The sequence below is a fragment of the Calidris pugnax genome, unplaced genomic scaffold (assembly GCF_001431845.1).
Source record: "Calidris pugnax isolate Ruff unplaced genomic scaffold, ASM143184v1 scaffold407, whole genome shotgun sequence".
Lineage (NCBI taxonomy): Eukaryota > Metazoa > Chordata > Aves > Charadriiformes > Scolopacidae > Calidris > Calidris pugnax.
The window spans coordinates 1433891-1461853 of NW_015091179.1; the positions used below are offsets into that span (position 1 = coordinate 1433891).

At 38.2% G+C, this 27963-nt stretch overlaps 1 protein-coding gene across 2 annotated transcripts in view; it reads right to left on the reverse strand.

Annotated features, from left to right (window-relative positions):
• PBRM1 (polybromo 1) overlaps positions 1–25608 on the reverse strand; it is a 65406-nt gene extending 39798 nt beyond the window's left edge. Inside the window, exons 1-12 of one of the 2 annotated variants that reach the window (XM_014959425.1) lie at positions 25486–25608; positions 24302–24457; positions 23491–23588; positions 22767–22914; positions 20168–20311; positions 19350–19466; positions 18738–18806; positions 17871–17969; positions 16596–16681; positions 13695–13793; positions 12147–12238; positions 6387–6603 (exon numbers count right to left, since the gene is read on the reverse strand). In XM_014959425.1, coding sequence (XP_014814911.1) covers positions 6387–6603; positions 12147–12238; positions 13695–13793; positions 16596–16681; positions 17871–17969; positions 18738–18806; positions 19350–19466; positions 20168–20311; positions 22767–22914; positions 23491–23588; positions 24302–24457; positions 25486–25524 — 1364 coding nt within the window. In that variant the 5' untranslated portion in view covers positions 25525–25608. Of the gene's footprint in view, positions 1–6386; positions 6604–12146; positions 12239–13694; positions 13794–16595; positions 16682–17870; positions 17970–18737; positions 18807–19349; positions 19467–20167; positions 20312–22766; positions 22915–23490; positions 23589–24301; positions 24458–25476 lie in introns of both variants that reach the window. The other variant, XM_014959424.1, reaches the window with a different exon arrangement.
• Between the last annotated feature and the right edge of the window lie 2355 nt (positions 25609–27963).

The window sequence follows — 27963 nt, forward strand, 5'->3', positions numbered from 1 at the left end:
GCTTCAGAAATCGCAAACACCACTCTGGAATAAAGTCCTCTCAAGGCCTACTCTACAGTTCATCCTCTTGCGAGTAAGCAAGTGTGAACGCAACTTTCCTGCTTTTCAACTCTTAAATTTTGCTTAAATATTAGTAGCATGCAGTTTATAAACACTCTTGTGCAAGTCTGGCACGTTTGCTTTCTTCCAGAGACCTACACAAGTTTTGAGAGACTGGAGAGCGGGAAGAATAAAAAATGTAAAAGTTTCTAGCCTTCCAATTAGATTAATAAATTAAAATTACAAACTGCAAGTTCGTAATTTGATCACTGCTGTATGAGGTCTGGGTTCAGCTTTCTGCAAGAGTAACCCAAAGGACTACATCTAAATTGAAGTATTGCTTCTTCAATTCAAATTGCTTTTTCCTACTATCACTTTTTGTTACTCCTCTTTATTTGGAGTTGTTCTGCACTCAACTTAAAACTGCATTAATGTCACATATGGGGGGAGGGGGGAAATAAAAAAGCAATGCCCTGAAATGTCACTGATGATCTAGGATTACACTGACTAAAAAACTCAATATCAAGGACCATCCTCCTGAGATGCTAAAGCCAACAGACAGCTCTATATCCTTACCGCATTTAAGTTCAGAATCTATGAAGTAAGAGTCTCAGCATCATACCGTAATCAAATTTACTTATTAGAAATATATCTTGATGCTGCTCAATCAAATGTTCAGGTGCCATTTTTATCAAACTGAGAGAAGGGGGAACTTGTTGTGTCCTCTGAAGCAGAACAAATTCAAGGCCAGCTGCAGGCAGAACAAGGCAATAGCGTTCTCATCCTGCCTGCAACCATTTTCTTTTTACAAAAAGAGAATTCTAAATTGGTTCTGTATGATTTCATGATATGGTAAAAGAAACTGGTGAGTCTTCACATCAGCAGATCCCAAGCCACTTGACACTAACAAATCCGGGATTTGCTTTACCTCTCCTCCCAGAGGCAGAGGTAGCTCATGCAGACCCAGAACACCACAGTCACATGCTTCATCTAAAAACTACACCCCTGACTCTGGACAGTCTTGATCTCCCACACCAGCTTCACCTCTGTGTGTTTAGGCAGTGATCCATGCACATGACAATGCAGCACCAAAAAGCAGAAAAACCATAGGAAGTTGCCATTAGTCTTAAATATACCACTCTGCATGCACTGATTCTCTGCTCTCTCGTGACCCTGCAGAAACAAAATCTTCAGGCTGATGGAGAAGGTGAAGGCCCCAGGAGCACACAAGCAAAGAAAAGGACCTTAATTAAATCTTACTCCTTTAAATCTTAACCTGGAGCTGGAAGACAAGAGGAAACCAAAGGAAGGGTGAGCTATCACCCAAATTGTCCTACAAGGAAATAAAAATTTGCTTCTATCAGCTTTTGTATATCCACAACCAAATAAGCAAGGTGCAGCCCACCTGATTTCAAGCAAACAACCTACATTCACAGTTGAATTCATGAAAGGTCTGACAACATAAGTAAAAATCAAGATTTAGCCCACATGGTTTGGAAAGACAGACACTCATATGAAGAATGAAAAACACACTGGCAGAATAGTAATCCTGGTCTAGTCTGCAAGTAACCTACCTCTTAAATGCATTTGCTGTCAGCAGACAATGGGATGATTAATCGAGAAGGTTATTCACAGGGGTACTTTGAACAGATTTAATTATACTCAAACTCATCAGAACTCAAGTATTGTGCCTTTCTGAATTTAGAGTATGAAATGCAGTTTCACAGTAAATTTAAAAATGTCTCACCTATCTTGGAAGAAAAGAATGTTTATAAACACTAATTTATTTTGCAAAGCGAAGCTAAAACCAACCCAATCCATGGCTCTATTCACCAGCAACTCACTGCCAACATATTACAAATTGAACTTCAACTTTAAACACCAGAAACCAAGAGAAATTTCTATGAAATGATTGATGGTGTTACAATTGTACCCGGCAGCATAAGTTAAACTTGCAAGAATATCTTTCTAAACATAATGACCTTTGCAAAACAAGGAAAAAAATAGTCTAAAAGGTAGTTTACAGTTTCATAAGGCCGCTAAGCCCCAAACAACACTGGCAATTTGGTCAAAATCAGAACAGTAATTTAAAAACCATACAGTTAGCTGGCACTCTCTAAAACATCTACTGGAAACTCATCTGTCCTTCAATGTACAACATCTGAAAGAAGATACTCTTGCCATATAACCAAAAGAATCACAGAATGGTATGAGGTTAGAAGGGACCTCTGGAGATCATCTAGTCCAACCTCCTGCCAAAGCAGGTTCACCTAGAGCAGGTTGCACAGGAATGTGTCCAGGTGGGTTTTGAACGTCTCCAGGGATGGAGACTCCACCGCCTCCCTGGGCAGCCTCTTCCAGGGCTCTGCCACCCTCAAAGCAAAGAAGTTCTTCCTCATGTTTAGACGGAACCTCCTATGTTCAAGTTTGTGCCCATTTCCTCTTGTCCTGTCACTGGGCACCACTGAAAAAAAGACTGGCCTCATCCTCTTGACACCCACCCTTTAAGTGTTTATAGGCATTGATAAGATCCCCCTTCAGTCTTCTCCAGACTAAAAAGACCCAAGTCTGTCAGCCTTTCCTCATAAGAAAGATGCTCCAGCCCCCTAACCATCTTTGTAGTCCTCTGCTGTACCCTCTCCAGCAGTTCCCAGTCCTTCTTGAACTGGGGAGCCCAGAACTGGACACAGTACTCCAAATGAGGTCTCCCCAGGGCAGAGTAGAGGCGGGGATGACCAACCTTGACCTGCTGCTCACACTCCTCCTGATGCACCTCAGAATGCCATTGGCCTTGTTAGCCATGAGGGCACGTTGCTGGCTCACGGTCACCCTGTTGTCCACCAGGACTCCCAAGTCTTGCTTCTCAGACCTGCTCTCCAGCAGGTCAGCCCCCAACCTGTATTGGTGCATGGGGTTATTCCTCCCCAGGTGCAGTACCTTACACTTGCCTTTGTGTAGATCCATCTTATTAGCCAAACACTATGCCTAAAACATTCCAAGGAAAAAAACTATTCAAACACATGTAACTTCTTTTCTCTTTAAACACATGTAACTTCTTTTCTCTTGTTCTGAAACTGTCAAGTCCAGAGGCTACTCCAGCCTCTTTGGGGAAAAACCACTGTATCACAGAATGCATGCAATAAAGGCATTTGACAAATGCCCTATTGAGGAATGAAATAGTTTAGAAATGAAATAGAGGAATGAAAGTCCAGAACCTTGTTTACTTGAACCTGTGATTCATCATACATATGATACGCTCTGCAAGTACTTCCTAAAGAAGGAAAATTGCTTAGACCTACAGAACATTTTAAAACTGTACAACATTCAACAAATATTCAATTATATTAAGTGAAAAAAAAAGAATGAAAGAACTGCTAAATCTCAGATAAAGTGAAAATTTGCAAGGTATTCTAAATATTACAGAGACATAATGTTCTCTGCAAAGAATATTTTCCCATTCAGAAATTAAGTAAACTGTAACACAGTGACTTATTATTTTTCCAAAGTCAATGTAATAATAAAATATTAATGTTTTTTTTTTTTTTTAATTAAGAACTTAATTTGTATTTAGCTTAAGCTGTTATTTAAAAAAAATATATTCTCAATAAACTATTCAGGCTTTAACCATTTTTTTTTTAATTAAGAGCTTAATTTGTATTTGGCTTAAGCTGTTATTTAAAAAAAAAATATTCTCAATAAACTATTCAGGCTTTAACCCAGATAGCAGTCTCAATTATTTCAAATTTGTCATATTACTGGAAGTGATTAAATTATAAGGTAAAATACGCTTTACCAGTTCATACTTTCCATAAATTCAACTCAAGTAATTAATAATTAATCCAAAGGCAACAAGAGCCATCACAAATTTCACCATTTCAGAATTTGCTAAAAGAAGTCAGACTATAATAAATACTGTACTCCAGAGGCAACAAGAGCCATCACAAATTTCACCATTTCAGAATTTGCTAAAAGAAGTCAGACTATAATAAATACTGTACTTTAACTTTTGAGCTACGTATGCTATTTCTAAAAAGAGTGTCTCTTTATTTTCTAAGCTCTCAGGCAATAAGTATTTTTTTTCTACAGTTCTTTGTACTTTGCGTGCTTTGTACTTTGTGTGCATTTCTGTGCTGCTCACACAGCCACATACAACCTGCCTACACTGTAAGGAAAGCAGAAATGCAGCTTTATTTATACTTTATATCATTTATAGGACAAATAATATTTTCAATGGAAGGTCTCTCCTAATTAAACCTGTTTATACATAATTTGAGCCAATACTCTTTGGTACATTCAGACAAAAAGCTCCCTGGCAACTGTCATTGATTTTTCTCAATTTCACCTCCTTTTTTTTTTTTCCCATCAAGTACATTTTGTGCTTCATTCAAGACAAGACACTTTCTTTGCCAAGCCAACAGCTGTACTAAGACACAAGAAAAAATGGATAGATATCCATTTGTGTGGCAGATCCGTACTTGTTCCCCAGTACATGCAAAACACCCTCTGACAAGTTAAAAAAAAATAAAAATCCAAAACTCCACCTTTATTACTTTCTGATTTAACAAAGACACTGCTTATTCAACAATTATACCAAGTCTAGCATATCATACTATGGTATAACTAAAATTTACAGATCTATGTATTAGAGTACAAATATGTGAACAGTGTTGCGTCCAGTCCTGACTCTCTGGAAGGACTGGAAGGAAGACTTCTCTGGAAGGAAGACTGGAAGAGCAGCATCCTGCAGTGTAGCTCAGGCAGGGACTGAAGCTCCAGGGCCGCTGGGCAGGAGGCCAGGGCCACCCGAGGCTTATCACTGCCATTAAAGTCTATTAATGTACCCAGGATCCTGATAGATATCCATCATGTTACCTTATCTTGGACCAATAAAAAAAGCTATTGCTCACTCTTTTTTTTAACTCAGGTTTTTAATCCAACATCTGCCCTCTGCCACGTGATGAACCTTTCACAGCTCATAGATTTATAAATGGTGTGCTGCTTTGGTGCTCAGCATCCTGCAGTGTAGCTCAGGCAGGGACTGAAGCTCCAGGGGCCACTGGGCAGGAGGCCAGGGCCACCCGAGGCTTATCACTGCCATTAAAGCCTATTAATGTACCCAGGATCCTGATAGATATCCATCATGTTACCTTATCTTGGACCAATAAAGAAAGCTATTGCTCACTCTTTTTTTTTACTCAGGTTTTTAGTCCAACATCTGCCCTCTGCCATGTGATGAACCTTTCACAGCTCACAGATTTATAAATGGTGTGCTGCTTTGGTGCTAGTCCACACTAGCTAGTCCACACTTTGGCTCAGTCCACACCAGCTACATCATGAATGAAAGTAATTATTCTCCACAGTTCTGCTGTGACCTAGACAAAAGGAATGTAATTGCAACTCTCTTTCTACAATTCACATTGCTGAAGACTATTAATTTAAAAATCACAGTAAGAGGTAACCACTCCATCAAGGTCAAGGAAAAACAATGGTGTTTTTTGCAGAAGCTTTCATCTCTGCTGCTCACCCAACCTCCAGAATTATTGATATGGCAACCTTTCAGGCACATTGCAAATGAAACTCCATGGAAAATAAACCCAATGGCAACCATCTATAACAGATGATCAAAAGACTGGTGTAGACTGAGTTGAAACAAGAAGCAACCAAATGTAGAGGCCCAGGATCCTGATAGATATCCATCATGTTACCTTATCTTGGACCACTAAAAAAAGCTATTGCTCACTCTTTTTTTTAACTCAGGTTTTTAATCCAACATCTGCCCTCTGCCACGTGATGAACCTTTCACAGCTCATAGATTTATAAATGGTGTGCTGCTTTGGTGCTAGACCACACTAGCTAGTCCACACTTTGGCTCAGTCCACACCAGCTACATCATGAATGAAAGTAATTATTCTCCACAGTTCTGCTGTGACCTAGACAAAAGGAATGTAATTGCAACTCTCTTTCTACAATTCACATTGCTGAAGACTATTAATTTAAAAATCACAGTAAGAGGTAACCACTCCATCAAGGTCAAGGAAAAACAATGGTGTTTTTTGCAGAAGCTTTCATTCTGCTGCTCACCCAACCTCCAGAATTATTGATATGGCAACCTTTCAGGCACGTTACAAATGAAACTCCATGTAAAATAAACCCAATGGCAACCATCTATAAAAGATGATCAAAAGACTGGTGTAGACTGAGTTGAAACAAGAAGCAACCAAATGTAGAGGAAAGACGGTATATACTGCAGTAGGTATTGACAACTTGACCACAAGACAGGACTCTGGAAATAAAAGAAACCCTTGACTGGTTTCCCACTAGATGTAGTTTGCATTCAGTTTTCTTACCTGATTTGCTGCAATGAAATAGGTGTTTTAATTTGCTGATAATAATCAGGATACTTTTTCTTGGAGGGCAAGTGGAAGAAGGGTTCAGATATGAGCTGTCCCTGATTATTTCGGCAACTTCTAACCGTGTCATAAAGCTGATAAAGAGGATTAGAAGTGTCCATGAAGGAAGTAATGCTCTCAGCTTCAGATTCTCCCTCCTCATAACGAGCAGCAGCTGCAGAAAGAGAAAGGAAAAATGGGAAACTCAGCAGGACAACTCAGAGTGGGTTTTTTGGTTGACTTTTCAAATGAATAAAGATCTAAACCAGAAGAAAAAGAAGTGCCTCAACAGAGGGTGTTCAGCCACTCTCTGGCAGTCAGATTCATATCTCAGAAAAGGACATCACAAATATATCTTATGAGGCTCAAGCTGACAAAAAAGCACTTTATCTAGATCTTGCAATCTCTCTTATCATATGAGACTTCAGTCACTGGTAATACATCCTTGCAACCTACACGTGCTGAGAACTGTTCATATATGAGACTACATAACAGCAGTATTCAACCACACACTACCTCTACAACAGCCATGTCTTTATTTACTCATCAAACCATTAATACTAATATTTGTGCCAAACATTGAACTATTGCCGCTCTGCTATCTGACAAGAGCTCACTACAAGAATACAAATTGACAAACCACATCTGGAATTTTCAAAAGTGCCTAACCAGTTAAGCAAAATGGCCAAATTAAAAACAAATTTTTGCATATATATAAAAAAGATTACTTCAAAACTTCTACAATCCTTTAGATCATATTAATCACAGCTCAATTCAAAAATTGTGAAGTTCAGCAAAAAAAACTGATGCGAAAGCCTCAAGGTGCACCTCTAATGTGTGCAGTAAAATTAAGAAGAAATAAATGTTTTAGAATTATTATATGATTAGCATAAACATTTCATAATAAAGTATTTACAAATTTCATAGGAAACTTTTATAGTTATCTATATGAAGCATATATTACACTTCAGGATTAGAATGAATGAAATAAATACTATGAAGCACTAACATTTACTGATAAAATTAGAAGAAACAATACATGAGCAACAGAAACCCAACAGGCATGAAAAAACGTTGGTAGTGGAAACACAGGATGGGAAGCAATAAATGGCCAATCCTTCCACGCTTCTCAGTAACAAAACCAGTGTAATTTGTACCTTGCAGACAGGTGTGGTTTTCCACATATTACAGTTAAATTATTCACCCTTTTTCCCCTCTTACAAATTAAGGTTTGAAGGAAAGCTTGGCAGATGACACACTGTGTAATTCAGTTACACAAAAGACAGTTCTCTAACACTCACGCCAAGTTTCCAGCTGGCATTTTCCTTATTGCTCAGTGGAGGCTGGCAACGTTTCAAGCTTTCTATCCAAGTTCAGTGAAGACATATTGAAATGATGACAAAGCCAGGGGACACTGACTGCGTAACAACATAGTACTACCATTTTTCCTCTGCAGTCTGACATTGCAGATAACGCATGGGTCCTACCAGAAAAGCTGGATGCAAGCTAAAACACAAGCAGACCTCCGTAGATATGCAAACACGTAACGAAGATGTTCATGACCAACTCGGGGAAGACACTCAAAATGATCCTAATTATGTATCTGTATGCCAATCAGCATCTCTTAATGGCCTAGCATCCACTACACAGTAGCCAGCAGACCAGCAACTGGACAGAATAACTGGGGTAGAAACAAAAGATTGGAGGTAGCCCTATGTTTTCCTGCACCTAATACATCAACCTGCACATGGAGATAAAGATTAACAGCTAAGAGAATGCTATCAGGTAAAGCAAGTTTCCAAAACAGATTATGCAGCAAAATACTGTCTTTGGTTTTGTTTAACTCAAACAGTTCAGTTCTGAGTGTTCTGTCAAAAAGTAAGAAACAGAATAGAAAAAGCAGATGAACCTGTTTTTATGAAAGAGAGAAAATAAGAAACTAATCAAGTACATTGCTGTTCTCTGACATGCAGCAGCCAGCAACACAGCAGTTCAATACCCTAAATAAGAAAAGTACTTTCTTTGCATTAAAAGTAGAACACAAGGCATTCCCTAAAATAAAAAAAGCCTACATAAATTAAACAGGCACTAAAAGGAAAGTGTTCACATAATACTGTAATACAGCTACAAACATTTTTATTATGATGTGTATTTTCTTTAAACGTGATGTGTCAAACACTGCATGATCTTACATGTTCAGAAAATAACAATTTGAAACCTGTTATGTTAAGAACTGAAGAAGAATGTACTATTCAGATCAGAAAACTGAAAAATCTCTATTTTGCTGTGGAATACACAGTCTAACACAAGACTGTAGATTCTTTAATATGCAGTAGTGCCAGGTCCCATGTCCCCACCAAGCACACACTGTCTGTGGAGAGTAACAGTCAGTTATTCCCCTTTCGTGCAGGTGTTACCACAACTACAGTTAGCAGACAGAGAAAAAAACTACAAATACACAGTAAACCATAACCACAAAATATATGCTGTTCAATAGTCCCAAACAAAATGTAGTTCCTGCTGTTCATTCCACACCACAGTGACTGTTTCCTACTGAAGGGACAGCTTCATCATGGAATGCTGTTACACTGACTTCACTGCAAGAGGAGGAAGCCACCTGATTTGCAACTGGAACTGAGCTTTATTATCAGATATAAACTCATGTATCATATACATGTATTCTAACTCAACGATAAGGCAGAAAAAGAGCAGAGAGAGGATTTACAGATGTATAGCAAGGACCAAGGGAGCTGCAGAAGCTGCTCATGCCCTCCTACATTTGAGCTGGAAATCTACAAAGCTCCATCACACCATGACACCCTCTGAAACTGTGAGGATAAACTCCAGATATTGCTCATTCCTTAGGCAACTGCTACAATCAAAGAGGCTCATCAAGATTTAGTTCTCTATATCAAGAAGGAGAAAGTTCCCTTCATGTTCAGTCATGCAGTCTACTTCTCATTTATTTTAATGAGTGTCAGAGGAAGAAAAAAGGATGAGATAACAGAGCAACTAATTAAAAGACCACCTGGTTTAAATAAAAATCCTTTTCCTCCAGAGACTGAAAACATAGAGATGTCCAAGTATCATGTTGGATGGACAGAAAATCTTAGAGGTGACAGAGGGCAGCCAAAAACATTGATGTTGCCTCTTAGGTGAATGCAATAAGGAAAGGAGAGAGCTTCAACAGCAGCAAGGCAAAACTCTCAGACGTGTAAGAAAGGCCCCATGAAAATCACAATAATATCCATAGTACAGGTGGCACCTGAAAGTAGTTCTATCACTTCAAGAATTTAAATCATGTAAAGCTGTAAAAAGCTATGTGGTTTTACACAAGTACAATTTGCAAAAATAGCAGCTAAGAATCACTCTGAACCAAGCTAACAAATACTCCTCACACCTCCCAGAAAGCAGCTGCTCTGAAGCAATAACTGAACCCTGGGCTAACCAGGAATAAAAATGCTTTTGCTTGCAGCAAGACCTAAAATGACCCAAAAAATTCTACAGCATATCCACCCACTGGAAACCAGTGGTGAGTACAATCACATTACCAGGTGTGAAATAAATGCCCAAAAAATATATATTGAAGAGATGCATCATTTCACAGCAATGCAGAAATAATGTAAACAACAACAAAAAAAAAACCCAACAGCATATGTACATTTCAGAAACCTGTTCTGAGATGAATGCAAGGAAGTTACTGAGATTGTAACTACCCAGACAGGCTGACTTAAAAGACAAGCTATAACAATTTATGACCAATACTGAAATAACTGATATAATGCATATATTATGGCATATATGCTTATAGTATAATGCTAAAGCATGCTTATTATGAAACTAAGGATGCTGTATGCAGGCATGCCTTTTTATGTGGTTTTTTTTCAACATAAACCTTCATGCAAGATTTCATGACTGTTAGGCCAGAACAGATATTTCTAAATTCAGTTCTAACACTTATCTATCCTTACACCTCAAGATTACCTTCACCTTAAAAAAATAAAACCTGTCAGGTTTTACTAGAAGACCCAATCCTACATTTGAGCTGGAAATCTACAAAGCTCCATCACACCATGACACCCTCTGAAACTGTGAGGATAAACTCCAGATATTGCTCATTCCTTAGGCAACTGCTACAATCAAAGAGGCTCATCAAGATTTAGTTCTCTATATCAAGAAGGAGAAAGTTCCCTTCATGTTCAGTCATGCAGTCTACTTCTCATTTATTTTAATGAGTGTCAGAGGAAGAAAAAAGGATGAGATAACAGAGCAACTAATTAAAAGACCACCTGGTTTAAATAAAAATCCTTTTCCTCCAGAGACTGAAAACATAGAGATGTCCAAGTATCATGTTGGATGGACAGAAAATCTTAGAGGTGACAGAGGGCAGCCAAAAACATTGATGTTGCCTCTTAGGTGAATGCAATAAGGAAAGGAGAGAGCTTCAACAGCAGCAAGGCAAAACTCTCAGACGTGTAAGAAAGGCCCCATGAAAATCACAATAATATCCATAGTACAGGTGGCACCTGAAAGTAGTTCTATCACTTCAAGAATTTAAATCATGTAAAGCTGTAAAAAGCTATGTGGTTTTACACAAGTACAATTTGCAAAAATAGCAGCTAAGAATCACTCTGAACCAAGCTAACAAATACTCCTCACACCTCCCAGAAAGCAGCTGCTCTGAAGCAATAACTGAACCCTGGGCTAACCAGGAATAAAAATGCTTTTGCTTGCAGCAAGACCTAAAATGACCCAAAAAATTCTACAGCATATCCACCCACTGGAAACCAGTGGTGAGTACAATCACATTACCAGGTGTGAAATAAATGCCCAAAAAATATATATTGAAGAGATGCATCATTTCACAGCAATGCAGAAATAATGTAAACAACAACAAAAAAAAAACCCAACAGCATATGTACATTTCAGAAACCTGTTCTGAGATGAATGCAAGGAAGTTACTGAGATTGTAACTACCCAGACAGGCTGACTTAAAAGACAAGCTATAACAATTTATGACCAATACTGAAATAACTGATATAATGCATATATTATGGCATATATGCTTATAGTATAATGCTAAAGCATGCTTATTATGAAACTAAGGATGCTGTATGCAGGCATGCCTTTTTATGTGGTTTTTTTTCAACATAAACCTTCATGCAAGATTTCATGACTGTTAGGCCAGAACAGATATTTCTAAATTCAGTTCTAACACTTATCTATCCTTACACCTCAAGATTACCTTCACCTTAAAAAAATAAAACCTGTCAGGTTTTACTAGAAGACCCAATGGTACAAGAGAGCAAGAGAGAACACGCCAGCATGAGCGTGACTTCTCTCAAACAATTGCAGCACTGAATCTCTTCTGCAAGGAACGCCCAATGTCCTCTCCGCTGTCTCCTTTTCTGTTTCATATTAGAAGGAACAAAAACAAGCAATGGTTTCCTAAAGCTTGGATAAGTGTATTTGGAAACACACACGATAAATTCAAAACATGCAAACAAGTTTGGCCTGCCCTATCTCACCAGCTGTACGTCTGTGAGTTCATATTTAGAGGAAACAGGGATTGGAGGTAACAGAATTACATGCTGAGCTTGGAAACAATGCAAAATATTTTTGAAATAAAGATATTTGAATGTATTAGGAGATCTAGAGTTTTGCTTATTCCAAATATTTTAATTAAAGAAGATAGAGAAACTGTATGTCAGTTCCTACCAGCCAAAGCCGCATCCTCATCGCTTTCTGATCCGTACTGCAACGCCATGGTTATTGCTGATAAACGATCCCCTTGGGCTGATCTTTTGTTACTACAAAAGAGAAAAATTTTAAAAAACATGCAAAATTTTTAAAAAAAGGGTTATCATGTTAACCACTAACAGTCACGCAGAGTGTGTAAGTAAACAAGTGAAGCTCTTGACAGTTGCCTACATTATCAGGAATACAGACATGACTATGCAAGAAAAGACTGGAGCCCTTAACAAGAGAAACCGTTAACGACCCTCTATTTTAAGAGGCGGTCCATTGAACTGAAAAACTGGACACAGAATCAGAAAGCTACAGCTCAAGCTGGCTATTTTCTGCCCCATTTGGAATACTTGAGGTTTTGAATTATTGGGGAAGAAAAGGGAATAATAACAAATTCCTCCCAATGAATAACCTTGTTTTTTGATCCTGTTTTGTAGGTGTTTGCCTACATGAAGGAATTCAGCCCACTGTAAGGTGTCTGTGCCATCTTCTCCCGTTCCCCCATCCCCACCTTAGGCATTTTCAGCACACAGGGTGCCTGTATGTGAAGAGCTTCCTCTGCTTTCCAAGTGGAGTAAATCAGCACCTGCACTGGCTATGGTCTCGCATCTCTTCAGCGTCCCTCTCTGCCTCCCTGGTGTCCCAAACCTGGGGCACAGCATTTCATACCCACGCTGTAGGCTACGCCTGACAATCTCTGCTTTTTGACTGGGTCACCTCTTTAGGCACCTCCAGCAATGGGCTCAGCTTTGCCCTGTGGGAGCAAAGCAAAGTCTGGGAAAAAGCAGATGGGTTGCTTAAAATGACACCAAGTCTGAACAAATGCTCAATCCCTTAAAGACCCCTACAGCTGCTGCGTCCAACCATGGTTTCAGAGTATACACCCAGGGAAGTAGCCAGGAATAGCAGAGCTTTGAGACAGTAACTCAGAGACTGCAGACATGAGACCTTTCCTAGGTACTAAAATTCTCAACAAAAATAAACCCCAGAAAGCCTCCAGTAAACCAGTCTACTCAGCAAGTTTGCCATAAATGCATCTCAAATGCAATACTTTCTTTTTAAAGGTTTCATGGGCTTCCACCATCCATCTCTTAATTATTTAGTCCTACTTATTGTTATTTTTTTAGTCTCCAAATATAATTTTTCTAGGTTTACAACATATTTCCATGGTTTTTTTTCACCTGCTGTATTTTGCAATGAAGCTTAGCATGTTGTTCTTCAGAAGATTAAGCTTAATATATTGTTCTTCAGAACACTTCTGAGGAAATAATTGCACACAGAGTATTTCATGACAGGTGTTTTGAAATGCTAAATATAGAATCAAACATGGAGGAGTAATTATGGCAAAGTAACTTATTAAATCATACCTAATAGATATTTGAAATATATTTCAATGTCAAAAGTATTTGAGTCAATATTGAAGGGCACTCTCAACTAAAAAACAAACCAAACCCCAAAATTTTACTATTTCCATATGACGAGGACCCAGCTTTTCCTCTAAATTCACAATTTACTTACCGATAATATTTGTTAGAAGAATTTCTCTCATCACCAACACTGCCTTTACCCTGTGAGGAAGGACCTGTCAGCTTGGAAGCAGTCAAATTTGATGGTGTCCTTAACGCAGAAGAGACAAGCCAAGGAAAGGGGAAAAAAAGAGGCCCACCTTAGACCCGAGAAAAGATGCAGCAAAGACAAAGCTTTTTACAGAATTACTTTGAAGGATCAGTCAAAAAGCTTCAGAGACAGATATAAAAATGTTTTAAAGCTAAAAGTAAAGTAATATTAAAATACATTTAGGGCCCCAGCATTAATATCGATTTTTTTATAAAGTCAGAGGAAGGCAACATTTAGATTGAGGATTAATAGCTCTACACGCAGCTCAGCCTACAACAGCGGTGCAAGCAGCCAACAAAATCATGTTCCTCAGCATCCAGACAAAGCTAATCATACTGATCCAATCGTGTTTTATCAATACTTAACAAAATCAGTGTCAAGTTGCTTGACAGTGCATATTGTCAAGCAACTTTATTTTGCCATTTTATTTAAGGGAAGACAGTTAAATGCACCAACAAAGAGCAATTTAGTGTGACAAAGGATACAATGAACTCTGCAAGAGAAAAGCACGGCTTCTGACACAGAGACAACATGTCTGTAGAACTTAGGTTAGTAGCGTTATGATGAATTTGAGCCTGATCCATCAATGACAAAGAAAAACAGATGTAAACTCAGAAAAAAATACAGTAAATTAACTTTAAATGAACTTATGGGGGTATTTTACCAAAATGAGCAATAGGTAAAGGAGATCTTCCCCCTTTGATACAATTAAGCAGTTGGGACTTTAAATAAAAAATAATGACTCTGTGATGCAGATTCAGCAGAAAGAAACAAAAAATGAATAATAGTTCAATAAAAAAAAGCACCCAGTGAAATGCAGAATAGCAAGTGAAAGGTTCAGTTTTCATGATGTTTTTTTCTCACCACAACTTTTTTTTGCATTCAGCCCCATATTATTGTAGCCTGTTTCAGGCATTACACTTTTTTTTTTTTTTTTTTGCCAAGTTAGAGAAACAAAGGAGGGAGCTGTCAATTATTCTGACATTTAGATTACTTAAGGATTTGCAGGCCTGTTGAGAACACAGTACATAAGAGAACATGTAGAATAAGGTAGCTGAGAAGTGGAAATGGGTTGGCAGTGCAAGAGAGGAATTCAACTAACAAATATCAGTGTGATTTATCTGTCATCCCTTCTTATGCAAACAGCTTTATTTTGAAGAAAAACAGTTAAAACTCAAAATTAAACATGACACGTGACATCCTGAACTTCATCAAAGGCCAACACAGTGAGAAAAACAAAAATCACAATTGAAATATAAAACCTCTATACCTATATGTAATTCTAGTTACTGAAAGCAAATACATATGTACGTTCAGTGTCCGTAGAATCAAGGTCATCTGGCACTACACATACTTTTAAGAAGGAAAATTATTAAAATATGTGTCAGGAATTACTCCCTAATAGTATTTCTGCTTTTATAGTTTTTTATGCTTCAACAATGATTCACCCAAACATGGGAAGCATGCTAAGGCTGAGCAAATCAACCAGAAAAACCACTTCATAGATTGAATGTCCCAAAGCACCAAACAGTAAAAACCAATCAGGTAACTTCCATTTCTTTCACATGTAATAATCCTAGGCAATGTTTTTAATACTGACAATGTCTACACATTTTTCAGACAACAAAATAATTTAAACTACCTTTCAGTAAAGTAAGGGACTGCTAGTGTTTTCAGTTGTACCATACAAACCTTGGCAGGAAATGAGAGAAGTTATTTTCCAGCATCAAGTACCAGCAAACAGCTCAAATATATACAGAGTGTCCACCTTGTAAAGAGTCTGCCAACTCCTTGGATGATTTGCAAGATGTTGCTTTATTTTTTTATATAAATTACACAGCTCATACTGGCAAATAATATCTAAACCCACTATTGAGTGTTACTCATAAGTAAAAAGTTTATACAAGTAGGAACCTAATTGCATTTCAGATAAGAAACATCTAAAATGACCCCATCACTTCTCTGCACACTAGGGATTTTCACAGGAAGAAAATGCTATTTCCTAAATAAATTCATCCCATGAAACAAATTAGAGCTACCAACAGTGTTTTAAACCTGCCTGTTCAAAACCAAATCTATGCTTCACTGAGTCCAGATCTTCAGTGTCATGTGCCTCTTTTCATAGCTAGAAATTGATTTTCAAACAGGAGTTTATACATGTAGACTTCCCTCTAGATATCTTTCACCTGAGATCTTGTTCCTATGTTTCTGCCCCTACCTAATTAATTGTGAACTCTTATGTTTCAGCTCCTAACAAGGTTCAAGAATATCCAGCATTTTTCATAAAGCAAGCATGATGAAGCCCCTTGTTCCTAGCTATTCCTTTTCTGTTATTAACTTATAAACATATGTTGTGGACGTTGGCCTTAAGTTATAAAAGATCCACTGGCACTGTTTTTCATAATCAAGTACATCATAGAAATATTTCACCACAGAAGTATTTCAATAAGAAGTTCCCTTCCAAGAACTGTTTTATGATTTGTAAGTTTTAAAACAACAATATACTAAGTTTTCAAACAAAACCGTATCCTCCACAGCAAAATTAAAGGAACATCTATAGAGATTTTTAGATGAAATTATAAAAAGAACTCGATTTGCAGTACCTGATTCGGAGACTTGACTTGGCCAATTCACTGTTATACTAAGTTTTCAAAACCATATCCTCCACAGCAAAATTAAAGGAACATCTATTGAGATTTTTTAAATGAAATTATAAAAAGAACTCTATTTGCAGTACCTGATTCGGAGACTTGACTTAGAGATTTTTAGATGAAATTATAAAAAGAACTCGATTTGCAGTACCTGATTCGGAGACTTGACTTGGCCAATTCACTGTGTTCAATTTCAGCCTTTTTCATATTAAATATTTTTTTAATCGCATTTGCATCCTGTCAATGAAAATAATTTTTTTTGTTTAATGGTGAAAGTGAAGAAAGTTATAGTCAGGCATATCCATCTACCTAAAAATCTAAACCAAAAATGAAGGGGGGTTACGTTTAGATGTAAATTTTTTTGCATCAGAAATAACGAATAGAACAAAGTCTGCCTGAAATACACCCACAGTGACCTGTAAAAACTGAACAGAACAGCTGAGTAGCTTCAAAGTCATTTTTTGTTGCAACCTTTAAAAAAAAAAAAAATTACAATCTGCAAATATACACAAATACCATTTTGAACTAAACAGGCAAATGAGATTCTGTGCCTTTGCAATCAAAAAGCTACTACCATTACCAAGCTTTACAATACTTGGTCGCTCTCATTCTACACCCCTGGACTCAATACTCGGAGTAACAGTTCACAAAATAGAGATTACAAGTTTTGAGTGAGGTTACAAGTGTGACTAATGTCACTGGGAACTGAAACTACCATCCAAAGAGAAGTGCAACTCGAAAAGTCCAAGAGCCACCTACATAATAGCATTAAACATATACGAGGTGTATATATATATATACACTACAAATTACAATACACCTTAACATCTGGGCACATGAAAGAGTAATTTCCCACTGAAATTCTCTTACTTCCAGAGAGAGAACAATGTGATAATTTGTATCTAAAACGCTGGTGAACTAAGTATGAAAAAGACAGGCAGTGCAATTTGGTCACAAAAAAATGGCTAAAAGGAAGAGGATCTTCCAAAACTATGCAAAGAAGGCATGACTCTGGTTTTGAAGCTTACGATGAAAACCATAAACAGTTCCTGCAATCTGGAAAGAGATAACAGCTGAGCACTACTGCTATCACTGGGATCTGTAGTTTCAGCTATTTCAACTTAAATCACATGTACAGGAATCCTCCACTCCTCCAATGAAGTCACTTAACTTGTATCCCGAGATAAAATTTAATTGGAAAAAATCACATAACTCAAGAAAAAAGAAATTACATACACCCCAATTATACTAAAAACAATATTAAAAAAGGGAAAAGCCACTAATAGCTATTTAAAAAAAACAGAACAAAACAAAGCAAACGGAGTCTTTTAGGACCTTATACTAAAGATTCAATATGGATCAATCAGCACAGAAAGTAATTAAAAAAAATCTGAACTCAAATCAAACCATGATAACTGAAACTAACCTTGAATACTTGTGATCCAGGCTCATTGTAGGTTTTGGCATTCTTTGCCAGAAGATCTATATCCTTGGCCATTGCATGAATGCTTTTGTATGTTCCATTCTATAAAAAAAATAGAACTGGTTGAAGTGGGAACCTTTGGATAGCATAAGAACTAAATCAATACTGAAAAGCAAAGGCAATTCATGCAAAATAAAGGGAATATTTATATAAAAACAAGAACATATTTATATAGAGGACAGATATGTATCTGGAAAAAGTAATCAAAAAAGAATGTAACAAGCGTAAGTCCTTATAGAGCTTATGGATGCTAAATAAAAGATTGAAAAAATACTTACTATATTAGGTTATCTTAATTTTAAAGGGTTCTGACAAAATATTATTTTACCTTTATTCTCTAGTTCAATTACTCTACATGCTATCCCTCGCTATTATACAAAATGTTAGAATTACTGAACAGTATTTCAAATTACTGGAGAAGTAAGATGAAAAATGCATCAGTACAAAACATCTATTTATAGCACTGGAACAAAAGTAGGTGATGATAATGCACGACCAAGCTTCAATACCTCCATGTTTTACAATAGCTGGACTTGCCAAGGAACTACTTTAAACCATCAAACACCAAGGAACACAAAGTATTCAGGCTCAATGCCAGCACACTACAGTTTACAATGCTTGATCTTCAACACAGCTACTTCTGCAGCATTAACCCAGGGCAGAACATTAAATCAGCATAGTGTTCAGATTTTTAAATAGCAGGGGAAAAAACACATTGCCTTTCCTACTGCCATAAACTTTGGCTTCTAACAATTTTAGAATGCCTACTGTTAAACAAGTCTATGACACATCAATAAGCTCATACTGTACCTGTATCCTTTGGGCAATAGTTTTAAGATCTATGGGCTCCTTTATTATTGCATAATAATCTGGATATTGCTGGAAAACAAAAATAATTCATATATTACTATAAACAGTCACAAAGCTATTGTTCTCGTAGCTCACAGAATAAGTCATTAGATTAATTACAAATACGAACAGTGTAAGCCTCATAAACATAGCACTATGCTTCAATTTTGGGGAGCCAGATCACATGGCGAGGAATTACAATTCATCAATAAACTGACATAAAGAAACAGTTCTGTCTGAAAGCCAAATTTTGCTTGTTAAATTTGTTATGCCACACCCTGAAATAGAATGGTGAAATCAGACATATTTAAAAAGATGAAAAACTGCACCAAAAAACCCCCCAGTTGCTTAAACTGGCAAACCAGGGGAATCCCCAATCGGCAATGAAGGGCTGGGAGCGAGTGGGTTGGAGAGAAGAGGGGAGGGAAGCTCTAAAACCAGCTGGAGTTTGCCACTGATGAGACAGCAACAAAGAACTGCATCCTGAGTGTGCCCATCATAGCGTGTAACATCAGCTATAGAAACGTCCAGGTTTCCAACTTAGAACACAACCACTACTATTAAAATACTCACCACTTTAGAAGGAAGTTTCTGAAACAGTTCACTTATGAGGCGCCCTGATGGGTTTGTGGCAACAGCTACAGCTTCAAGAAGCTGTTCAAGAATTTCCTTCAGGTAACCTGGAGATGACTGATGGAAGCAATGAAATCAGAAGAAGTTTTAATAGCAGCCATAGTGGAGCGCTTAAAGTTGCACTGAAATATAGGAGTTTACTTTTCAAAGACAAAAAAAATGAGCTGTAAAACATGGACGCAACTTTTGAAAATAACATTGTTGATCCATTTAGGTAAAGAACACAAAAAAACTAATTTCATATTTACACTGCACTGTCAGACATACTTTACATATTGTTAGAACAGACTTGGTTGTCAACAGCAATGAAAACATGCATCCCAACATCACAAACACCAGACAAGCCCAAACTTCCTATCATCGTGTCTGGCTTATAAAACACTTCAGGAACAGCTGCACTAACCCAATGGGACACAGGCTGGAAAACGATGCCATCAGACATGAAGCCTGTTTGCACCAAACCTCAGTGTTGGCGTGACATCAAGCACACATCGTATTAGTTTCATCGCAACCAGAACCACGTTTTATCCACGCAGAAAACCTTATGAGGCTTTTTCACAGGTGAAAGTGAAATACACATGTAATGCGGTGAAATTATTAACTAATAAACTTCTCTAAGAAGTACCATTGGGGGCATAGTTTAACTACAAAAATACTTTATGTTTTTTTCCCCCATATGGAGGCCGATCTCCCTCTCAGAGACAGCTGACACACACGGCCGTGGCCCGCCCGGCTGCAGCTGACAGGCCCACACTTACTAATTCTGAATTTGCGCCTTGATTGTCGTGCCCGTCCTCATCTTCGTCGTCATCCTCAGCATCACCTTTCTGAACGAATTCATTTTTTGTGCGCAAATACAATTCCCATAATTTGCAGGCAGCTTTATATTCAGGAGAATCAGGCTGCAAAGACAAACCAACCATTCTACTCAAAATTCAGACCGTTCTTACCTGAAGGAAATGTATACATCACTAGTTGAAAGGTATTAAATGCATTAAACAAATAATAGAAAACCTGGGAAATTCCTGCTTCAGCCATTCTTCAACAGAGATGTTAAGAATCGCAATAAACACTAGAAAATGCAACCTCTATCACTCCAAAGCATCTAAGTCTTTCAGAAAGCTTCGCAATAAAACTACACGGGTTGAGGCTTGGACCAGCCAATTGCCTGAATGTGGAGAAATCATCAGGTTTTGCTGAACCACTGATATTAAAAATAGACTAAATATGCCAGAAATGTGATTTAAACCAACACTGCTGCCATTGCATGGCACTTGAAAAGTAGTTTCTATGGAAGAAGAATGCCAATAAATGTGCCAATATCTTTGAAAGCACTGCAATGATTTACACTCAGCATTAACTGCAGAATTCCAAAGAACTTGACAACGTGCTACTGGGTTACACACCTAGGTATATTTTTTGGAAGAGCTAGAAGCACTACTCAGCAAATTAAGTTTCATAAATACAGAGTTGGTAGTGGCAGACAAGCATGTGCCTATTAACATTACTACTTAAGAACATTACTCAGAGAAAAAGACAGCTTTTCCACTCTTATGCATTTTCCTTTCCCTGTGCACTGTCACTTAACCTCTATTTCAGGTATTCCTGCAGACATGCCACCTTAGCACAGAGCAGATTATGCTCTTCTTACTTCACTCTCTCAACCTCTGACAGCTTGTAATACAAATGAGAAACCAATATGAGAACTACTCTTAAGCTTACCTTATTAGGCTTAAGTATTCTCAAGACATTAGACCAGGTGTTAATTATGAGGAACAGATATACAGGGTATTCTGCTCCACTAGTCTGTTCCCTTCTATATTAATGCAAGATGCTTAAAAGTTTAAGACCTGAACCAAAATACTAAAACCCCAAAGGTTTCCATTCTAATCTAGCATTGCAAATAAAACATCTGCTGCAATAAAGACCTTGACGATGAATCACTCATCCCTGTTTTATAAGCGTCACTGGGACTGTGTGAATAAGGTAAAAGACAAAAAAAGAAGAGGTTATGTTTGTGTGCCATATCTTCAGCTCACCACTCCGCATTTCTCAAGAAATGTCAGCATTCCTTCATCCTAGAATGATGGCTACCCATTTCTATTCTACACGCAAGATTTTTACGATACAGGCATAATTTTGAGTCCACTGTTCTGTAGGCAAAGGCAGCGCACATTTTGTAAAGGTCTAATCATTCTTTCCTGCCATCAAGTCCTCTCCATCATGTAGAAACGATAAAAAAGCCAACATTAAAGGGCAAGTACTTTGCAAAGCTTCAGGAGTACACAATGAATTTGGAAATCTTTGTACTTTTTTTACTGTAACCAGAATGTGCAAATGCATTAATCCATAAACCTGGTTGATTTTCAAAAAGTTACACACACACACACAAACGTGAACAAAATAAACTTTGCTTTTCTGAATGTCACCTGGGTACACTGGTTGGGTTACTCAGAAAACAGTCACTTGGATCACCTCCAAAGTCAAAGACATATGAAAGGTTTTAGATTTGCTGTGTCTCAGTCACTACACACAGTTTTCCACAAACATGAACAAAATAAACTTTGCTTTTCTGAATGTCACCTGGGTACACTGGTTGGGTTACTCAGAAAGCAGTCACTTGGATCACCTCCAAAGTCAAAGACATATGAAAGGTTTTAGATTTGCTGTGTCTCAGTCACTACACACAGTTTTCACTGGTTTATATGTTTAACAGAGCCTTCCATTGCACGAGATTAATCCAATTTTTTCCCACTTCCTTACAGCAACTGCGATAAAACCCATTACCATCTAAAATAAAACAAATATGCAGTTTAGAGGACTGGACGTGGGGGTTGCACCCTTGATGAAATACATCGTCACATACACTCACAACCTACCATCACTGACCATGACGATCAACATGCCTTTTTTTCATATTATTAAGTTGGCAAAGGACCAGAAAGATTCAACCCTCCTACTCTATGCTTGCTATTATTTATAAACTCTTACTTTTGGAGAAAAAAAAAAATACCTTTTTCTACTTCAAAAGGTTGCAGAGTGTGTTGTAAAATGGGAAGGCTCTGATAAATATTTTTCTCTGATTACATCTCTATTTTTGCTTTCTTATTGGAAAACTACATGATGACCCTCCCCACATTATTTTATAGCAATTTTTCTGTTGAAAACTATAATAGGACTTCTCACAAAGATATGGTCAAACTTGTGCAAATATATGCAAATAACTGCGACATGAGCTGTTCTCTTACCAATAATAAAGGGTAAACTGAAAAGTCTCTTGGCCAAACCGAGGAAGAATTTGAATATTTCTCTACCATTTTTACAATGAAATTGAGGCTTTGTAAGTATTTTCCTCACCTTATAGTAAGCCTTTGCGTTGTTAAAGAGAAGCTGAAAATCAGCAGTCAACACATTCACATCATCATACTCCTCCATCTTTAGTTTTTGTTGGATTTTCATTAAATCAATTGGCTGAGAAACCACTTCATAATAATCTGGTTGATTTCTGTTGCAATGACAAAAATAAGCATTATATTCCAGGAAGTAAAACCAAAACCACAGCACTAAAGTTTGTATGTATCTATGACTAAGTAAAACAAAGAAAATTCCAATACATTTTTGTTACAGCCAAAAGGTCTGGACAGTGGTCTATTTGTAGGCTTACTTTATTACATATTCTGTTATCACCCTCAATTTTCTGAGTTTAAGATAAAATTCAATCCCTTACTATCTACTGCACTTACAAGTATCACTTCTATTAATCTTCCCAAGATATGCCCTTACTATTACATTCCACCACTTATGTGGAATATTTTATAGTCAAACTTAGATGTTTTAGGCAGATGGCACAAGAAATATTTTAAATTAATTCGATGTATCTGTATTTGACTGAAAAAGGGCACTAATCTTATCATGTCGCATTGAATAATTACATCAAATACTCAGATCAAACACTGGTATGAAACTATGACAAATTTAGCTTAAATTATTCACAGCTATTAATGCTGGAATATTCCTCAATATCTGCTTATGCCCAGATTAAATCTCAAATTCAAGGCTTAACCAGAACCATAATCCTTACCTTCGCTTTGGTGCTCTAATGAAAAGCTCACAAAGGAGCCTGCCCTGTTCATCTTTGTAATCTCTGATGGTGTTGTAAAGTTCATGGCATACAGCAATCTAAAATGCAAGAACAATAAAGTCATGCAAAAGGAGAAAATTTTAAGGAGGTAACAAATCAAAGCCTGCTTACAATGGGAAAGACAAGCGTGCTCTAAAGCAGAAGTGTGAAGAAATTGGTGGATCTCATACATTAAAATGGTACTTGACAAGAAAGCCAGGTACTGCAGAATTTTAAGTTATTTTTTTGAACATAGGAAGCTTTCTTTCAATGCTAATTCTAAGTAAAACACCCAAAATGTAAATTAATTCAGTACAATGCTCTCCAAGTTACAGACATCGAAAACAACGACAGGGGTTCTGCCCTGCAATTAATTAGACTGTTAATTCAAAGGTATAACAGAGACATTGTACACTTCAGCAATCACTGCCTGTACTGTTCCCCACTTATCTCTGCATTTGCTATTCAGACACAGCTCTCAACTTCTGCGTGTTATGATTTCAGCTCCTTCCCCATCATCCTTCCATCTGCTAAAATCATCGGCAAAAAAAGAAAAGCAGCAAAAGGAAAATGGGAAAGAAAAAGATGAAACTGGGGAGACAAGAGCAAGCCAAAGCCGAACAAGATTCTAAACAAAGCTTAGCCAAGGCAGCAACAGATTCAGGGCCAGTGTATATGTACTACATATGATCATCCATTTTACAATCAAGCATTTCACAGAGATACAGTATCCCCAAGAAGAAAAGGTTGTGCATAATAAGAAGGTACTAACAGGATCTACAGTTGGGAGATTGGAAAGCCTCCTCCTCTTTCTGCTTGGGCCTGGTATGTTCGTGGAGTGGTGGCCATCATCAAAGTCTCCTCCACTGACGCTGCTGGAAGGAGAGGTAGCTCTTCGCCTCTTGGAACCCATGGAATCCAACTTCTTCTATAATGAAGACAAATGTTCTTAAACTCATGGCATTGCATCCAAACTCGCTGCTGAGAGCTAACTACGAAGCTAGCAATGCTTTAGGATGAATCACAGGTTTGTTATATACTACAGTTCAGTTAAGCCATATGTCTAAATACCAGCTTTTTGAGAATCAGCAGGAGTAAAGGGAAATCAAAGTGGTCCTACAGTTTTATAGCCACTGACAACAGCAATGTCAGAAAGCAGAGGGCTCACAGTGATGAAGATGAATTTAGCAGCTCTTACTAGGACGCATTCTTAAACTATCTACATTTTTATACTTCATCCCATGCATGATAACCAAATGACAACTGCTGTTTTAAAAGAAAGAGCTGTACAGAGACAAGCACTCAGCTCTAGTGTAAAAGCAGGTCATTCCATGTCAAATTAAAACAAACAAACAAACAAACCCACAAACAAAACATCTTACAAACTAAAAGTCAAACAGCTACTGAATACCTTGTCTTAGAATCAAGCCAAAAAAAATGGTATGGACCATCGTGTGACCGACCACTCCCATTTTACGTGTAGGATGAATGTCTCAAACACCAAGAAGTAGCAAAAGCCACCTCCTTTTTTGGCCATAGTTTTCTATTTATCAACACAAACAGTGACAAATGAATAACCACCACTCAACAACTATGGTGATTTATGGAACAAGTTGTTGGCTCTTTCCCAACTTCCAGTGTCAGCATCATAAAAATATCTTTATTTGTAGCTTTCTCAGAGGCTAAAGGCAGAATAGATCTATCTATCCCAGCCTATACCTATTTTCCAACCAAATCAAGGATTTTTTTCTCGGAAGTACTCAGTTAATTTACAAGGTATGGCAGCAAAACATAACTGCATTAGAGCATTTATGTTAGAGACAGAATTAATTTCAAGCACACAAATGAGGTGAATACTGCAGAAATAATTAATAGTCAGGATAAAGAAAAGCAAAAGCCTAACACAGAGAAATGGAGAGAATGGTACACATACAATCAATAATTTACCAGATTTACCAGAGTACAACCAGCACCTCGAAAAGCCAGTCTCCTCATAGTGTCTGATGGGCAAGTACAGGTACTGGGAGAAGGGAACACTCTAAGAGTAGCAAATCAGCAATGGTGTTAGTACAGTCAAAACTGGAAGATAAGAAAAAGGAAAGAGAGAGAGAGAAGAGAAAATTGAGAGTAGATATAGACAGATGGTTAAATATTAATAATAAATATAATATTGATAGATAATTAAAGAGTAAAATCAAAGAATAAATTGCATAATTACAGTGACAAAGAAAAAAGCAAGAAACAGAAGGTAACTTTTTTTAGCCCTAGCAGAAACTCTACAAAGTAATTTTGTACACAGAACGCCAGACATTTCTATAATTTTTACAGCAAAAACACATTCCTCTAATGTTCCTGAATATATACTACAGATTTCAAGACTGCAGCCACTTCCAAGAGAATGATTCATCAAGCAGAGCAGGGAGTAAACATAAGGGATATCTGACCCGAGAGTAAAAAGCAGAAAGCAGTAAAACTTACAGAATGTGTAGTGCAGTGCTTATAACACTAAGAAAATAATTTTTAAGGTCAAGAAACACTTAATAGACTCTCTAGTGATGATGCAGCTCCATCAGTCTTCAGAATGGATTTTTATCCCCACAAGTAAGCAACATTAAGGATCCAGCCATACAGGTTCACTGAAGATGTACCTGTTTCAATTTCTAAGCAGTCTCCAAGTCTGATTTTTTTTTTAGAAATTCTATGCAAAATGTACAGAACCATTTTATGGTAAAATGATTGCTTCTATCCGGTTCATACAACTACTGTCTTCAACAAAACCCCAGAGAGACTGTTTTCCTGTTCAGTATTTCACATATTTTCATAATGTGAACACACAGAGAATCTTTGTGCTTTATTAGCAGACAATTCATCTCAGGAAGAGACAACCAGCTTGTTGCTTTTGGCCCTGCCTCCAACTTTTATCTGAGAGCTACAGTGTCAAAGGGCCAACAGCAGGCGCGTGCTGATGGAGAGGCTGCTAGAAAACACAAGTTCTTGGTTGTGAAAGAAAGGCAAGAGGGACTACTGGAATCGATAATTCTTGTTCACCCAGGAACCCAAAAGCACACTCAGCCCAAAGTCCCCCTGAAATAAAGATCTGGGGACCCCCCCAACCAGCACGTGCCTGCAAACCGCATATTGGCTTCTCCGTGTCTGTTATCAGAGGCACGTGCGCTGTGGCACTCAGCCAGACGCTGGTGTACACTCATATCATCAAGACACCTGGCCATTCTGTACACAGCCTCCAAAAACATTCTCCTCCTCTAATAACCGAGGAAGGTGTAAAACACATATCCCTGTCTGAACATCACCATGAATACTCAGTGAGAGAACCGCTTATGTAAAACTCCTACCAAATGTCAGGCTCCAAAATGCAAACTTCTCTCTATATCTCCATGCCCATAAACACAGACAATCCTACTGTGCACAGAAATGCATTGTTTTACTTAAGGATGCAAATCCTAGACTTTCTTCTGCAACGTAGCTGCTCAACAGTTGCACCAAGAATCTCCACCACTACGAACGAGCCACCTCCCGTGCAACAGGAGCTTGTGTGTCTTCCTAAAAATGGCTCACATCGCTCATAAAAATGTCACATAACCATAGACATCTCTATAAGAAATGCTTTGGCTATTACTAATATACATGTACACTAATACATATGCAACGGGTGAAAGATTGCCTCTCCTGAAAGTCGTACTACTACCGATCACAACTATTACCTCATCTAACCTCATGAAATGAGCAGTTTTCACGTGCATTTCATATAACACACTTAAAACAAGCCAAGGAGGTTCTAGCACACATTTCATTTTCTGCCTCCAAGCAGAAAAAAGCTAAAAGCCAAGAAATACCACAGAAAGTATTTTATCATCAACAGGATCTCCCACATTTCAACAGAAATACTCCATAAACTATGGTAAATTTAACAACTGGAGCAAGGCAGGGAAACACAGCCCGAATTTCTCCCGATTACCGATCACACTGAAACCAGTTACACCACAGGAAAAGGGGGACGGCAGCAACCAGAGACTATAAAAGGACAAAGTTGGTGAAGGAGCGGGGGGCAGCGCAGATCCATGGTTGTATCAGCCCCGGGACAAGAAACAAAGAGGCAAAAAAAGCGTCAATTCCCCAAACGGCCCCGCCGGCGGGGCCCTGCCCGGGTTACGAGATGTTATTGTTGGCCGGGGACGAAGGAGACAAAGAAAAGCACCTTTTCGGACACCGGACCGGCTGCGCCCTCCCGGCCTGACAGGACGATGTCCCCTCCCCGACCCGCACCGGGCAGGACGCGCTCCCGGCGCCGGGCCCCGCTCCGGAGGCCCCGGGAGCGGCTGCGCCGCCGCCGGCCCTCGGCCAGCCGCCCGCCGCGCGGCCGCTGTCACCGCTGCGAGCCCGGCCCGGTGACGGGACGGGGACGGCTCGGCGGGG